This window comes from Anopheles maculipalpis, chromosome 2RL (genome assembly GCF_943734695.1).
Source record: "Anopheles maculipalpis chromosome 2RL, idAnoMacuDA_375_x, whole genome shotgun sequence".
Classification (NCBI taxonomy): Eukaryota; Metazoa; Arthropoda; class Insecta; order Diptera; family Culicidae; genus Anopheles; species Anopheles maculipalpis.
In genome coordinates, this window is record NC_064871.1 from 40,554,260 (window position 1) to 40,570,822 (window position 16,563).

A 16,563-nucleotide genomic window follows, 5' to 3' on the forward strand; every position below is an offset into this window, starting at 1 on the left:
CACACTAGCTACTGCTGCTGCTGCACGCTAATTTTCTTCCTGCGAAGATCGCCCGTGCGCTAGAGAAAAGAGTTTCTCCGTGTGTGGCAGGGAGGAAGCTGGGAAAGTCCCATATTATATTTCTGCACTATGTTTGCACAAAATAGCAGACGCAATAACAAAATTCTTCTTCGATCGAGCAGCAACTAAACTATCCAACACACTCACTACACACACTCTCCGCCGCGCGGCTGGGTAAATGGCTCGTCGTCGCAACAAATAGCACACTGCTGTTGCTGCTGCTGCTGCTTCTCGGCCATGCTGATAAACGCTGCTCCTCTCGCGCGCGCACACACACGCGCACACCACCAGCAGCAGCAGTAATGTCGCTTACAGTAGTGTGCCTTGGCTGAAGACCAGCGGGTGAACCAGAATGAAGGAAAAATAATACACTGCTCTATCCACGAACGCGTTCGATTGATCCCGTGCGGTTTTGGTGTTCCCTGCACCCAGAGTCAATAATCACACACAGAAGAGGCTAAGCTTTCGGGCAACGCGGCGGTTTCTTCAGCGGTGTAGGAAGGAGCATTATTACTTTCGATTTCACATCACCTTTCGTTTTCAACTTCGCGCTACGGTCTGCTTCTGCTGCTTCCCGAGCAAGAATAATAGAGCGCAACCCGTGCGTGTGTTACAGCAGGCACGCGGCCACAGATGGCGAAAAACGGAAGATTTGTCCACCACGAGGGAGGGATGTGGTGGGGATCGAATTTCTTACGCAGCATAAAGATTACTACTTCTTATCGAAATCCATGCCTCGCACAAGTGGGTTGCCTTTTTTATTGTGCGTTCCCAGCGCCACACACACACACACACACACACACACACACACACGCACGTCAACCAAGTTCGGCAGGGCCTACTACTCTTCTCAATCACGCACGATCACCTTCTGCGGGATATCATCACCTCGCAGGCCAACATTACCGTCATCATTGTTCGTCGGGGTAAATGTTGCAAACGCGCACACATACAGCCGTGCACACACACTACCGAAATTAGCAGCAGCAGCAGCAGCAGCAGCATATCATCAATGCCAATCTGCTCTCGCACACACGGTGGTGTCGTCTCGATAATATTATCATCGCCGCACCTCTCGACGCAATACCAGTGACTGCTACAACTAGGCTAGAGAGCCGCATTTACCAGTGATTATGCAGAATATTGCTGCGGTACTTGGCTGGGTTTATTTTATTGGCTACTACTCTGAACGACTTACTCACGCCAGCATCTAATCGATTGATCTTCAACCGCACACACACACGTCCGACATTTTTTATTGTGGCTGTACGCAAAACAATCATATCCCTATATTCGGCCCAAACGATATGTTGTTCGCTAACCCCGTTTTACGGGAACAAAAACTCTCCACCCTTTCCGATTTACCTTGCAGGACAGGCTCCACTGTTCTCACACCGAAACGAGCAGCAGCACACGATCCACCGATTATCCGATTGCGTCCACCACCATCATCAACACCCGAGTATCGTTAGGGACTAAAAAGTTGGGACTGGCATAGGTTTTTCCTTCTTCGCCCAAAACTACTCCCGGATGCCCTTGCCTGTGCGCGCACGTACGCGTACCACCAACAAAAAAAGAAACGGTACCGGGATACATGAAGAAGAGTGTGCAATGCTGGATTTTCTTCGCACATACTCTCTTTGCAACTACTGCACACGCACACATACACCCGCCAACCTTGCTGTCCGTGTATGGGTGCGCGAAGCGTCGATAAGCACGTTGTTAAGGGCTGGCAAGGAGTGTACAGGGAAGAGTGTAAAGAGTTTTCGCTCTCGGATTCGGGCCGTTGGGACGTCAACACACGCTCGCGCTCTCTTTGTTTTTGCAACACACTAGCGCACGCACACCAAAAATCATCCCCCTGCATTTGCAAGGGAAACGTATTTTTTATGCTGAAGAATAACAACATGATCGAAAGTGCATTTTGGTTAGTGCAAAGCTTCGCGGTGCACAGAAAAAAGGATCTGTAAACTTGCAAAAGGTAGCAGGTTGTTCGGGTTTGAGTTTCCTTACGTACTGTGCGCTCTTTTATTTGATTCATCATAATAAAATTTTCCTATTGATTACGCTCGTTACAAATTTTTTCCTCAGAAATAATTCTTCCTATTGTGTATCCTCGTTGCAAACAGTTTCCGAAGAACTTTACTGATGTATGAACAAATACCGATTAGATTAAAGATTTTATTTTTGATCATAAAACAATTATGTCTAATTACTCACGTGGGTATCGACAAGAGTTAGGAGCTAAAAATATAGGAAAAATCCATTTATTTCAAAACACCAAGTCGGCGGTATTAAAAAAAAATCTAACTTAGAAACGATAACGGTACTCGCTCTCGAGTACTGAACAACGTCAGTGTATGCACACAGATGCACAGTAAGCACAGCGCTATGCAGCATTATATTTGCCAAATAATTTTATTTTCGTTGGCGGAAAAAAGGGACCAAAAACTCGTTTAAAAATTCTCCAACCTTTGCATCAAAATGCTTCAAAACAAACAAAAAAGCAATATTTGTGAGTAAAAAAATTTAAAAAAACACCGCAATATCATCGAATGACATTTTTGCTTGTCCAAGCGATCGCCCACAGTGCCACAACCCATGGGTTATGATAGTTGTTTCCTCTCCTGCTCACACTTTTGCGCACTGGAGAAAGAAAACTCTCCCTTGCCTGCTCTGGTTGCAAAACATTGGGCCAACTTTTCAAAGGGGGTGCTTTTGGTGCAGAATTTTACACACACGCAGGAAAAAGGAACAACATTGCTGCGACTGGCACTGCGATATCGACCGACCGACATTAGAGGTGCTTTTGGTCGCGGCGTAATCGTCCAATGCACGGGTAGTGCTTTGTTTCCGGGGACTGCCTTGTGGGTGTTAGATTTAGGTGAAAAATTGTGGTGTACCAGTGTTGTTTTTGATCTGTGCGTGATAAAGAAGAAAGTCCCAAACTCGAAATTGATACCCCAAAAACGGATCGCGTGTGTGCTTATGTGTATGTGTAGAGCGTTCGTGCGTTTGCCCGTAAAAAGATTCACCGAAGAGAGAAAGTTTGGTGGCGGTGTGTTCCCTCAGGAAAAAAGGGAAAAGAGTGTTGTGATTTGCCTACTGTTGTAGGTCCCTCCCGTCTCACGAACGCGTATTTTTTCACAGCACCATCATTAGCGAGCTGTAGAAAACAATTGGAACTGGCTGTTATTGAACTCACACCACCGCCCCCCCCTTGTGTTTCGTGCATTCTCAACCCACAGACGCGAGTGTGTAGTTTTGCGCAAAGAAAAAAGTGATGCGGGACCTGGCTAATAAGATGGCCGAACTCAAATTCGAGGCACCATTGGCACAGTTCGAGGAGAGCGATGAGTGGGGCCCGGTCGAATACCAATCGTCAACTGTGGTTACCACGAACGGTAAGGCGGCGGCCGTTTCCATCAGCGACACCCTGAATCTGAACAATCTGAAGGAATCGCTCCGTTCGCTGGATGGCAATCAGCAGCCGCAGCAACATCTGAAAGAGGACGATTTGAACGAGCTGAATGACAACCTGCTGCTCGGTGACGATACGCTGCGGGGTAGCAACGACGGTGGTGGCGACATGACGAACAGCACCACCGCCAACAACAACACCATCAAGGTGGGACCGATCAAAGACAACATTGATTTTGCGGAAGCGTTCACCGGCAGCCTGGAGGATTTGGTCAACACGTTCGATGAGAAGATTACCAAATGCTTCGGCAACTACGAGCAATCGGTCGAGGAGCTGGCCCCGGTGCAGGTTCGCTCGCAGGAGGAAATCATGAACGAATGCCAGTAAGTGTAATGCCAGCGCCATATGAGAAGCATATGAGACAACACACACCGCTCACATTTGCGTACATTACTACCACGCACACAGCATTTTGGTGCGACTGGCGGCTGCAAGGGTGGGCCAGCCGAGAGCGATTGAAGAAAATTAGTCATCAGTTTAATTTTGTTTCTCGATGGGTTGGGGGCGCGGAGAAGAGTCATCCTCGCAGGGAAGAGCCGTCACGAAAGGCAATTTATTTAGCTCGTCCGAACTCTGTTGAAACATTTTCTCCAAACTGTCCAATGCAGCGTATCTGCTTGTGAAAATAATGGCCCTACTAAAAGAAGAAAGTATAACGAGAGCGCAGAGCTCTGTGCAGGTTGTGGCTCCCCGTGGTCATAAAATTGCCAAACTCCGAAATTGCCAATTCCGACATACTAACGAGAGCGGTGACGCTCGTGAAAAAAAGCGTGACACTTTGCGCAAGAACAACACAAAGCCTGCTACGAAAACTTTTAGCAAACAAACTTTCCTTAGGGCTACTATGATGTGATGATTAATAGAGGCGATTTTTTTTTCTCTTCTTCCTGATCTTAATCATTTCTTTCCTGTACTAACAATATGTTAACAACAAACATGCATCCATCCAAAGCGCGGTAGATTCATCTCTTTGCTTAGCGTTGTGTGCAAAACAAAAATCAATACCTTCCTGCACACTGCTAAAAACATTGATTACATTGAAAGTTAGCTATATCTCGTACCGCTGCTATTTTTGTGCAACGATTTGCAATACATATGTATCGATGCGCATCGAATGTATTCATAACAATGGAGTTTTTTGTTCGTTGGTGGTTTCTTTCGATTTGCATTCATTCGATACTCTTCAGTGTATATTTCCGTACTTTATGTAATACGCAAAAAACCGGCAACGTGAAAGCCAGCAATGTGGCCTCTAGGCTATATTTTGGCAATTTGGATTGTGATGGTAACATCGCATTGGACACCACAAACAAGCATCGGAAAGGATTAATGTTTGATTGTACGGTGCATGGCACTTATATAAACCATGGAAAAATATTATTCTCTACCTTTTAAGACATCCTGCCATTTAAAAGCTTTTGCTACGCACAAATAGGATATTTCAGGGTAGTTAGCGTTGAATAAATTAGCAGGTCCACTACCAGTTACTATTACTTTTAGCTACTAATCAAAACAATCGATACGTAGCAGCAACATGTGCACCACACTATCCGGTTGTGTGTATGTGTGTGCACGTAATGACTCATGTTAGTAAAAGGGAAACGTACAACCCCGCAATGTGCTTTTTGCAAAGGCCAAAAGGCATTAAGGCTGACAAATTGGCCGCAGCATTGTGGAAAGCTTCGAAAGAACGCATGGGAAGGAAGGATTAGTGTGACACAAAAATGCGGACCCAGTTACCGAGAAAGGAAGTGTTACAACAAACCGTAACGAAGCCCCCGGATGCACTCCGTAGGCTTCTCGACCTTGAACCAGTAGTAATACATCTTTGAACATTTCAAAAGATTTATATTAAGGAAATTGTCAATCTGATGATCGAAACTGTTCTTGTTTCGTGTCTTTAACGTACGGACATCATATTACAGAGTTGTTAATTTGGCTAGAGAAGAATAAGAAGAAGAAGAAGGAAGAAGCTCTATGATCAAAGCTGTTGAGGAACTGCAATGATATCCCTGATCGATAAAGTTGTCAATGCGACAGAGTAGTGATGGGTAAATCCACATTTTTCCCATAGTCGGATTAATCCGATACTCCGAGACATTCCTTAGATTAACTCCAGAGCAACCCTGGAACTAGGGACGGGGTATTCTCCAAAACAGGACAAATGTTGACGGAGAAGGGAAATCAATTGGGAAGACGCTAAGTAACTGATGGCAAAAACAGTATGCGAAAACTGAAACTTTGGTGTAGATGTTTTGATAATGATTCAAAAATTCATAATGAATTCAAATAAACGAAGCGGTTTTTTTTTCAATTATTGGTTGTGTTTTAGTGCACAACCATTATTACTCTGAATTACTCTAAAGTCCACAGCGGTTTCGTTATAAGTTAAATCACCAGTAGACTCAGGAGTATTCCGCAATCGTGTTCCGAGCAATCCGGAGTAACCTTCAGTTGATTCCAAAGGTTCCAACAGAGTGTAATGAAGAAAATCGATGCTTTACAGGATAGAGTCATAACATTTTCTGTTTAAAACCTTCTCGAAGGTTGAATCCAAACATAATTTCAATCCATCTTTGTTCTTTTTCCTTGTTTCTACAAACTCAAAGGGTATTGACCTACCATAATTGTCTTCCTACGCTTAACTTGACTAAAAAACGCTCACTCTTGTAATACACTGTTTCCGCTCAACTTACAGGATGTGGTGGACCATTACGGGCAACTTTGGCAACATACTGCCGATCGATTGGTCCAAAACGTATGCACGCCAAATGCACGTGCCAGCGCTGAACCTTGGCATGCGCAAACCGGGCACACCGGACGACGATTTGCTGCAGGATTTAAGCTCGGAGGATGAAGCAGTCGCCAACGATCTCGACATGCACGCGCTCATCCTGGGCGGACTGCACGCCGATAATGAACCGATCAAGACGGCAGACGAGGTGATCAAGGAGATCGACGACATTATGGACGAAACTGGCTCGGAAGATGGACAGCTGGAGAATGAAGTGATAGAAAAGGCGAAGGAAGTGCTTGGTTCACCGTTGTACGAAGAGAGTAAGTTTGCGTACCCATTTTGAGCTTGGTCGACGTTTATGGCTAAGGATCTTTGCTTCCCTTTTTCACTTCAGAACTGCGTTCCCTTTCGATTACCCAGCTGAATGAGCTGTACATGGAGATGGAGGTGCTGATACGCGAATTTTCCGAGACGCTCATCTCCGAGCTGGCATTGCGCGATGAGCTTGAGTACGAGAAGGAGCTTAAGAACACGTTCATCTCGTTGCTACTTGCCGTACAAAACCGTCGCCGTCAGTACCATGTGGAGAAGAAGAAGGGCAAGGCAGGTGGGAAGGGTTCGACCGGAACAGCAAACAGTACGGGTTAGTAGTTGGCTTATTCGTTTGTCGTATTGTCATGCCCATTTAATACAATGGATCCATCGTTATTTTGTTCTTGCAGGTATGGATCCAAAGTATCTCACAACGGTTATTCCCTACCAGCTAAACAGTACGCCCGATAATCAAACACTGCAAGTGTTGATCAAAAGTAAGTAAGCGATTTGCATTCACTGGCCGCGTTCTGAACCTTAACAGACTCTCTTGCTCCATTTTAGTACTGAAAGCGATCAATGAAGACAGCCCAACCGTTCCTACACTTTTGACGGACTACATCCTGAAGGTACTCTGTCCAACGTAAGCGAATGCCCCTTCGACGGGCATGACGATCTGCCATCGTCTTCTGCTCTCCATGACTTCTCCTCCGTATATCTAGATGGATGGATAATGGTCGGTTGTTGGGTGTAGGTAATTTGTACACGATTTCACAAAAGCTCTCATATATACATGCTAGCAGAATAGTAACGAAATAAGAAGACCCTTTCTAAAACAATACCTAAATACCTAACTTCCGGGGTATCAAGCGCTAAAAATTACTAGACAACACTACTCTAGTGTGTAGAAATTATGTGCTGTCATCCCATTTATTCGTTCTTCGTTCGTGTACGGGATGCCGAATTTGGTTGTTTTTGCTTTGCTTTGGGTATTATGTTGCCCACGACAAATTGCACTACGCTCGACGATATCAAATTTTAGTAAAGTAACCATTTTTATAACGTCCTTTATATGACAATGGGCCATGAAACAAGTGAAACAGCGCACATAGAGCTACAGATTAATGCTTCGATGGAACAAATTATTAAAGTTGTATTTTTCACATACACACACACACACACACTTTCCCTCTTTATCCGTCGGAAGGCAAATATTATTCTTAAATACTCTGCTAATTTATTACTGCCTCGTTCGTCCGTACCCTGACAAATATAACACGATACGATTTTCCAAACTTCAGTCTCCTCGACACATTCCAATACAATATTCTTGGGCACTAGCAAAACAACGGGACAAGTTTTGTGGAGCAGAGATTTTTGCTGTGCAGTGAGGAATAAACTGTGAGGTGCTTCACGAATAAGTAACGTATTGCCATGAGGTGTTAGACTGGAAAGAAGAACCCAAAAACGCTACGGAACATGTTTGGTTTTAAGCACGCTTTCGTGAAGAAGTGATTTTTCTTCGCAATATTACGCTAGTCATATAATTGAAGTGGAAATGTGGGGCGCTGCAAAATGTACTGCTGAGAAAAGCATGTACCGTGTTCAGTTATTTTTAAATTAGGCAGATATATTTTTCCTTCCTCCTTGTTAGTGTTCCTTTTCTTTTGGTAGTTGTTGTACCTTGGTTGGTCCAATGCAGGAGAGCAAGCAAGTAGCAGTAGTTGTTACGGAAGAGTGAAATATATTATTTTGCCAGAACGGCAAATCAAGTCATGGCTCAAACACCGCCAAAAACAATCGAGGCGAACTAAATGTGTATTTGCTGTATTGCTGTTTAGGTAGAGCGTGAACGATCGATGCTTGTTCACAACATGTCACGGAGGCGTTTGTCCGTGTTATTATAATTATAGTTTGCCAATTTCAAACCTATTTAAAACACAACACAAACTCATCAGACAACTACTCAGGTGAGAATGTGAGAATAATGGCCATATAGTTTTGATTAATCATTTACAAAGCGTAGCGAAGGAGTATCATTTCCTCGCCCACTCTCTTTCTAGAGCTTTTCGAGATTTGTGTAAGCAATAGTCGTCTTGTCACATACTTTCGTAAAGTAAAAAGAAAAATAAATAAAATAATTAAAAAAAAACAAACGCGAAGAAGAAAGCTGAGAATATATTTATACAAATTTAAAATGTATGTGTAAGGCAGGCGATCGCCAAATTGCCGCGAGGAAGCTGGACAGCTGGTTAGCAATTCAACCAAAGCGAATAGAGACGAAGCAAGAGATCACTCTTGACAAAACAGATGATTACTGTCGGCGGAAGCAATGTACAGACCAGGTATGTGTAGAGAACCGAAAGGAATGTGTTTGCAAATGAAATAGTGTAGCAGAGAGAGAGAGGGAGATTCAAGCCTTCGTTTGTTTGCATTTTAAATCCCAATCTTCGCATCGCCTTTTGGGTTAAGTGAGCTTATTATATACGCATTACTGTAAAGGATCATAAGTTCGTCACATTATAAATGCTATAATCCGGGAAAAACACTTACATTTATAGATGGATGTTTGCTATAAACGTAAGGCGACTGCTGTTCAAATGATGAAATACAATTGTACATTTTGTAGCTTATTGTAGAACATGTTTCGATCTATTCCGTAAGGTTAAACACACAAGCAGCAGCAAAACGACATACCAAACACACACAAGATAATTTACTCTCACGCAAAACCACCATTTGTGGATCTACTTTGCTGCGCAGGTGGCAGTGTTCGTTCCTTACGGTCGCAATTGGTTTGTCATCTCTTATACAGCAGTTATTGGTATTGGTAATGCGATAATCCAGAAATACAAAACCCTATAGGATAGGCCAACCAACATGTCCGAGAGGAAGAACATCAACACGTCCCACTGTAGAGAACTATAAAAATTCGTTTACATGGCAATTTTTAAACTAAATTTCAATCTTGCTAAATTGAGATAAGGCAGAAAGAAAAACAACTTAAGAAAAAACAGTATCTGTCCACAAATACAATGACGAGAAAAAGAAAAAGAAAAGTAATAAAAACAACAGCAAGATGTAAAAGAATAATGGTTACATACAAAAAAGCAAAATTAAACCAAAATATGCAGCAAATAAAATAATAGAATACACAAACTCACAGTGTACGAAAATAGCAATAGATAATGGAATTATCTCGTTCGCAACAAAAAAAAAAAACAAACAAATGGACAGCAGGGGGTACATGATCGAGTGCGAGAGTGTTCAGTACACGGTCCCAGTTCTTCTCCCAAAGCACATCCAGCACCGAATTGAGCGTTATAAAAACGCATACGGAAGAGCAGACGGAATGTGAAAGAATGATCAATTTCTATATGAGAAACAGAAATAAAAATGATGAAATGCAACAAGCAAAATAAGAAATAAGAAAATTAATTGCAATAGATACGAGACAAACGGCTTGTGACAGTAGCGTGCAATAGAGAAACAAAGCAAACAAAGAGAGAATATAATAGAGAAGAAAATAAAGATGAAGGAATGCGCAGGTGGTGCACAGAATATAAAGAATCTTAGTACATTTGTGTGTTAGCAAAAAAATGTGTAACACTACGGAAGTGTTTGGAAGTATAAGGACAAAAAAGTAAAAACTACATACCACACACACACACATTTATTGGGCAAATAAAACTGCTTGGAATAATCGAACATTCATTCGACTTTTCAACACAACACATCCAAAACTATTGACAATACGGCACTGGACCGTCATTATTAATTATAAATAAAATAAATAAACATGCAAAACTATTGTTTTCGCGTCTCCTTGATGGTTCGTCACATCGTGTGCACGGTTTTAAGATTAAGATTCCAACCCCGGGATAGGTTAAAGGGTCAACAAAATACTGTCGACGACGATGGGCGATAATCCGGGTTAGTGTGTGGACACTCAATGGATTTGGGGTGTGTTGTGTACGTGTGAGAACCAAACCAACCGGTCATCATTATCAGTGACAGTGGTATTATGTCGAGTCCCGAAGGGAACACACAATTGATGAGTTGCCACAGTTACCGCACAGCCGCCGACTAGATCAGGATAGAGCGATCAGAGCGAAACTTCATCAGGCACCCTACTTTCTTCACATCTTATCGCCTAGCAGCTACTCTAGTGTACCGGAGGGTGAAAAGATGAGCAAAGAAAAAGTTCTACTAGCCTACTCAGGTGGTTTGGATACGAGCTGCATCCTAAAGTGGTTGCTCGAGCAAGGCTACGATGTGATCTGCTTTATGGCGGACGTCGGTCAAACTGAAGACTTTGCAGCGGCACGTGATAAAGCACTTAAAATCGGTGCCGTCGATGTGGTGGTGAAGGACATGAAGGATTTCTTTGTGGAAAAGTTTGTCTGGCCCGCGGTACAGATGGGTTTAATTTACGAGGATCGCTACCTGCTCGGCACTTCCCTGGCCCGGCCATGCATTTCCAAGGGTTTGATGGACGTGGCGGCACAGCGGGGCTGCAACTACATATCGCACGGTGCAACCGGTAAAGGTAACGATCAGATTCGTTTTGAACTGAGCTGCTACGCACTGCATCCGACGATTCGCGTCATCGCACCGTGGCGTATGGAAACGTTCTGCCAACGCTTTCAAGGTCGTTCGGATCTGCTCGAGTATGCGAAGCGTGCGAACATACCGGTAAGTGCTACCCCGAAAGCACCCTGGTCTATGGATGCTAACATTATGCACATCAGCTACGAGTCGGGCATCCTGGAGGATCCGTCCGTGGAAGCACCGGAAGAAATCTATCAGCTAACGCAATCACCATCCCGTGCTCCAGATACACCGACCGTGGCTGAGATCGTGTTTAAGGCGGGGCTGCCGGTACGCGTCACGGAGCTGGTTAGTGGACGAACGATGGAGAAACCGTTGGACATACTGACCTTCCTGAATAAAGCTGGCGGTGAGCATGGTGTCGGGCGTATCGATATCGTTGAAAATCGGTACATCGGACTGAAATCGCGCGGTGTGTACGAAACGCCCGGTGTAACAGTACTGCACTGTGCTCATCGGGATTTGGAGATTTATTGCTTGGATCGTGAGGTGCTGCGGGTTAAAAAGTATCTTGCCGACCGAATGGCGGACTACGTGTACAACGGTTACTGGTACGCACCGGAAGCTGAGTACGTGCGAAAGTGCATTATAGAATCGCAGAAGCACGTTTCCGGGAAGGTGGTGGTTCAAATGTTCAAGGGTCATGGTAAGAAACGAAGATGGATTACCAAACAAAACAGGACGTAAAGTTAAACCTTTCTTTTTTGATTTCGGTAACAGTAATGGTCACTTCCCGAGAGTCGATAAATTCTGTATACAACCAAGAACTGGCCTCGATGGAGGTGCATGGTAATTTTTCGCCCTACTCGTCAACAGGTTTCATTGAGGTAACTTGGCTCGTGGTACGCGCTAAATTCATAAATACACTCTATGTTTCATCTTTGTATCTCGTTTTTGTTTCAGATTAATGCGGTTCGATTACGAGAACATCATCGAGTGTTTGGAACGGCCAACATGACCAAGCACTTTTCGCGTACTGAATCTGACATGAAACTGATTTAAAACACACGTGCGTTGCGAGATTGCATATGATATGAAATTAACCAAATCTTTTACTATGTTGTCTTCAAATAAAAGGGTAATAGCATATGAAACGCTATGAATGGTTTTAAAACAATACACGATCGTTTAGGCCGTTTCGCCGTATGCCAGACCGACTATTCAGAGCGAAAGATTCGAGTTCATATTATCCAACCAAGGATCACGCTATGTCCCTTTGTCTACTCCTGCCGTCATAGGCTTGGCCTTTGCTCTGCGATACGATATCATTCCAACTCAGTTAGATCATGGTTTATTTTCCTTCTCCATATGCTCGGCTAGTTCAAACCGTCAAAGATAGTATTTAGCCTCTGTCACTCATGGCGTGGCGACTTAATTTTTAACACACTCCTGAAGAATTATCGCACGTATTTTGGCAGGATTCTCTAGAAAAATGCACCTCAGAGTTTCATTGCTTAGTATGACATCCGAAGTAGCAATCGTACCCAGAGGCGGTCCATCCTATAAGCGTTTAGTCCCCGGCTCGAAAGGAGCTCCGGGCTGAAGCCTTTGTGCTGAGATGCCAAACAGTCCCCTCCTTCCCAGTCACACAATATAGAATTACAGGACTCTCCATACCACCCCGTACATACCATAGAAAATTTGTATGATTAGGAAAGAGACTTGTGTGCAAATTCCTATCTTCGTTATCTTTCAAAGCTTACGACGTCGCTCCTCCGGTCAGCACTTTTGATTAGAAGCAATCCCCCATCCCGCTTAGGAACTCAGAATGGCTAAATCCGTCTCTGATCGTACCAAAGTCGCAGAACTCGTCTACCACATGGAGATCCTCACTCTTGCTTCCCAGTCCATCTCAGAGTCAGAGCTTCCGGTAAGCAGTACATTTACGTTCGTCGCATTGATACTCCACCCAACCATAAGTCCCCTTTTGCTAGAGCAAATCCTTTCCACACTATCGAAGAGGCCCTCGAAACATATTCGGTGCACTCAAAATGTCCTTCGAGCCCACAAACATCTGTTTAGCTTGCTTGTGATCCGCCCCTGGATAAAACAATATTGAATTTGAACATCACGTATCATGACATTCGATCTTTAATGATTAAGGGAATGAAGTACCCGGTTGCAGATGTTTTTTTTTCTTTCATTTTTCAAAATCCTTTGCAATTGTACAAAACGTTTCCAAATTTTGCAAAACTAACGGCTGCTTCGAATAGCATGTGTTCCTATCGAAGTGGAATGGAACGGAACAATAGTTCCCTTAATTCGCGCAGCCATCACTGTGGATTCATCCCCAAAGATCAAATGAAAGTCCAAAGTAAATTATTACACAAAATTTGATAATTACAAGTTAAAAAGATAAACAAGAATGATTAACTGCACATCTCTTCAAACATTTCTTCGCATTTCTTAAAATAATAAACATCCAAAATTCCATCTAATATTATAAAGCGCAAGCAGCACTGTCCAGCTAAATTTTGCTACTTGGGAACTGTCAGCCAATTCGACAGGTACACGTCGTCTTTGGCGTTCCGTTATATTTGTAGCCGGGCAAGAATCTGAATTCCGTGGCGATACCAAATCAGATTTGGCCACGGATCGTATTGTTTTCCCGTTGCGTTGCCACTCAAAGCACGATCGTGGGCATATACTGGCGTTGTGGCGTTTTCAGAATAAAGTGAGACACACGCACGGGACGGTCGTAAGTGCACCGGGCTCTACAACTCTCACAGGAAACGCTTAACCACCGACGAGACCGTAGCAGCCGTAAATATAATTTAGGAATCAATTAATCACAGGCTCCCCATTCTACTTACACGGGATGGCTGAACATAGTTTTTTAAATGGCCGATTAGTGCTGCTGGGTACGATTGGGCTGGCTTTGTTCCTGCTTCCAGCCACCATTGCACTAAAGGAAGGCGAATGCGAGGGTAAGTAGTAACACTCCCGCGGGTTAGAACAACACTCTCGACTTGTGAAATGGAACAGTTTTGTTACCTCATTTCATTCCGGCCTTCTGTGATTACATTTACAGTTTGCGTAAAGACGGTCAACGCGTTTGTGGACACACTATCGGATGAGACGAAAAAGGACACCAAACGGATAGAGGACGAGTTCCGGGGCTTTTGTAAAAAGGCCAAAAACAAGGAACAGCGTTTCGTAAGTGCTGCTACATGAAAATACGACACGGTTTTGTACGTACCGTGTTCATTAATTCCATCGCGCTATTTACAGTGCTACTACCTCGGTGGTGTGGAAGACTCTGCCACGGGAATTTTGGGTGAGCTTTCAAAACCAATCAGCTGGTCGATGCCGGCCGAAAAAATCTGCGAAAAGCTCAAGAAGAAGGATGCACAAATCTGTGATTTACGATACGGTAAATAGACCTTCGCTTATTTATTTAACACTAAATTTGCTTACCTAATCGTACCGCGATGTTGCAGACAAACAAATCGACCTAACTACGGTCGATCTGAAGAAGCTGAAGGTGCGCGATCTCAAGAAAATTCTTTCCGACTGGGATGAGGAATGTGATGGGTGCCTGGAAAAGACTGATTTCATCAAGCGCATCGAGGAGCTGAAGCACAAGTACGTGAAAACGGAACTGTAACAATCGTCACCGATTGCTACGATGCATCTCGGTTTGCTCGTCAGCCGTTGCCTACGCCGTTACTGCTACCACCACCACTACTACCGCGTATACCGTCTTCATGCTCGATCATCAGCGCCTACTTAAGTTTAACAGGGAGATTAGCATTGCTAGAATGGGTATTTATTTGTGTTTTTAAAATCGATGCCCCCGCCACTCTGTCTACATAGGCAAGCGAGCTACACGCACCGGATTACAGTTGATGCAATTTATCTGCCCACTTATTTTTCATTGGAGCGTTGTAGCGTCCCCGAAGGCATTTTCATACTAAAGGTCGGAGAAGAAAGCCTCTTCTCTTAAGCAACCACATGTAAATGTATAGAACAAGACACGTACTTGGCGCGCTATTCACGAAAACGAACGGGAAAAAGTAACGAAATTGAACTTGTATGTGTATTCGGATTGTGAAGAAGAAAATAAACTGTTCTAAATGAATTAAGTTTTATATTTGTTTTCGATTTTTTATTTGCTTGGTACACAGACAACGCTAAACAATGATAGGAATAGCAGCTATCATCCCCAACAGATCGTAAAGTCGTCGATCTTACAAAACGCACGCATAAAACAGGCGTTTCTTTAAACTTCGTTTTTCCACCAATCCACCAGTGCAAGGGTGTTTTATTTACAAATAATATACCACAAAAAATGTACAAAATAATACTTTAGCACGTTAAAATATTGAGCTTGATGATGGTACAAACAGCAGCAGAACAATGTCGGGTTTGGGGACACAAATAGCTAGCCACTTGTTGCCACTACAGAAATTAATACTTCAGCGGTATTTCCACTTACTTCTCGATTGATCGAGAAAACAGGAAACGCGAGGGCTAGTGAGTAGTTACTCCTAGAAGTGGGACGGACACAACAGTAAGCCGCAAAAGAAATAAAAAAAAACATCGAAAGATTAGTCTATCTGTTTAATTAGTGTTCTCAAACCCTACCGAAAGAAAACAAAAACGAATGGTTACTGAATGTGGAGAATTGTGCCCTAATCTCTTACCCTTTTTCCATATGCTCCTCTGCCGTTAACATCGTTCAAACCCTGTTTCTTTGACTTAATCGTTGCTCTCCAACTGCATCTTCTTCTTTTTCCGCTAACTAAAACTTTTCCCTAATCTGCATCTTTAAAGGCATCGCATTGCTTATCCACACCTTCGAGGTGATCAGTACTACGCGTTCTGCGGACCTATAAAGTTAGCTTACACCATTGCTACCTTACACTAAACTAAAAAAAGGCAGCGCGCGATTTATACCGTCCCCTTACACAAGTGGCCGAGCATAATAGTCTACTAAACCTGTATAAAGCATTACCCTCATATTTAAGCGTCTCTCGGGATCGACCTCTCTACCCTCGCGGTTTTTGGCCCAATCGGAATGGTTTCGGTTATTGTAATGTTGTGTATCTACCACTCTCTCTGAAATCGTTCTTTTAGCACCTACCTACATAGAAACACCCGCACGTATCAAGGGTGCGATAATGGGCAAGAAGGTTCCTGAACTTGATCATTCCAAAACTTGATCATGATCATGATATCTTCGAACAATCCCGCACGGAAAAATATCTGTACAGAGGCAAAGCAGGAACAAGGGAGAATAACGAATAACCATGTGTTTTGTTTCTCTATGTGCAATGGTCAACTTATTCACACACTGTCCCGGCTGTGTGGCACACCAACAATTTCAATGCTGCAATTCTTTTTTGTTTTCGCTCCTTGT

General features: G+C 43.5%; 4 protein-coding genes across 4 annotated transcripts in view; all 4 read left to right on the forward strand.

The window, feature by feature from the left end:
- The window catches only part of LOC126558167 (26S proteasome regulatory subunit 6B), a 199,445-nt gene that overhangs the window by 128,241 nt on the left and 54,641 nt on the right, over positions 1-16,563 (forward strand). The window lies entirely within an intron of this gene.
- LOC126558076 (fasciculation and elongation protein zeta-2) lies at positions 3,308-7,293 on the forward strand. Its single transcript, XM_050214019.1, has 5 exons — positions 3,308-3,864; positions 6,240-6,598; positions 6,673-6,921; positions 7,001-7,087; positions 7,155-7,293. Exons 1-5 carry the CDS (start codon positions 3,344-3,346, stop codon positions 7,235-7,237), a joined length of 1,299 nt encoding a protein of 432 aa, XP_050069976.1. The 5' UTR covers positions 3,308-3,343; the 3' UTR covers positions 7,238-7,293.
- LOC126558108 (argininosuccinate synthase) lies at positions 10,779-12,203 on the forward strand. Its single transcript, XM_050214061.1, has 3 exons — positions 10,779-11,847; positions 11,922-12,028; positions 12,105-12,203. The coding sequence occupies exons 1-3, from the start codon at positions 10,779-10,781 to the stop codon at positions 12,201-12,203; spliced, it is 1,275 nt and encodes a 424-aa protein (XP_050070018.1).
- Positions 14,020-14,839, forward strand: LOC126559199 (mesencephalic astrocyte-derived neurotrophic factor homolog). The gene is made up of 4 exons (XM_050215324.1): positions 14,020-14,128; positions 14,233-14,357; positions 14,433-14,574; positions 14,642-14,839. Exons 1-4 carry the CDS (start codon positions 14,020-14,022, stop codon positions 14,806-14,808), a joined length of 543 nt encoding a protein of 180 aa, XP_050071281.1. The 3' UTR covers positions 14,809-14,839.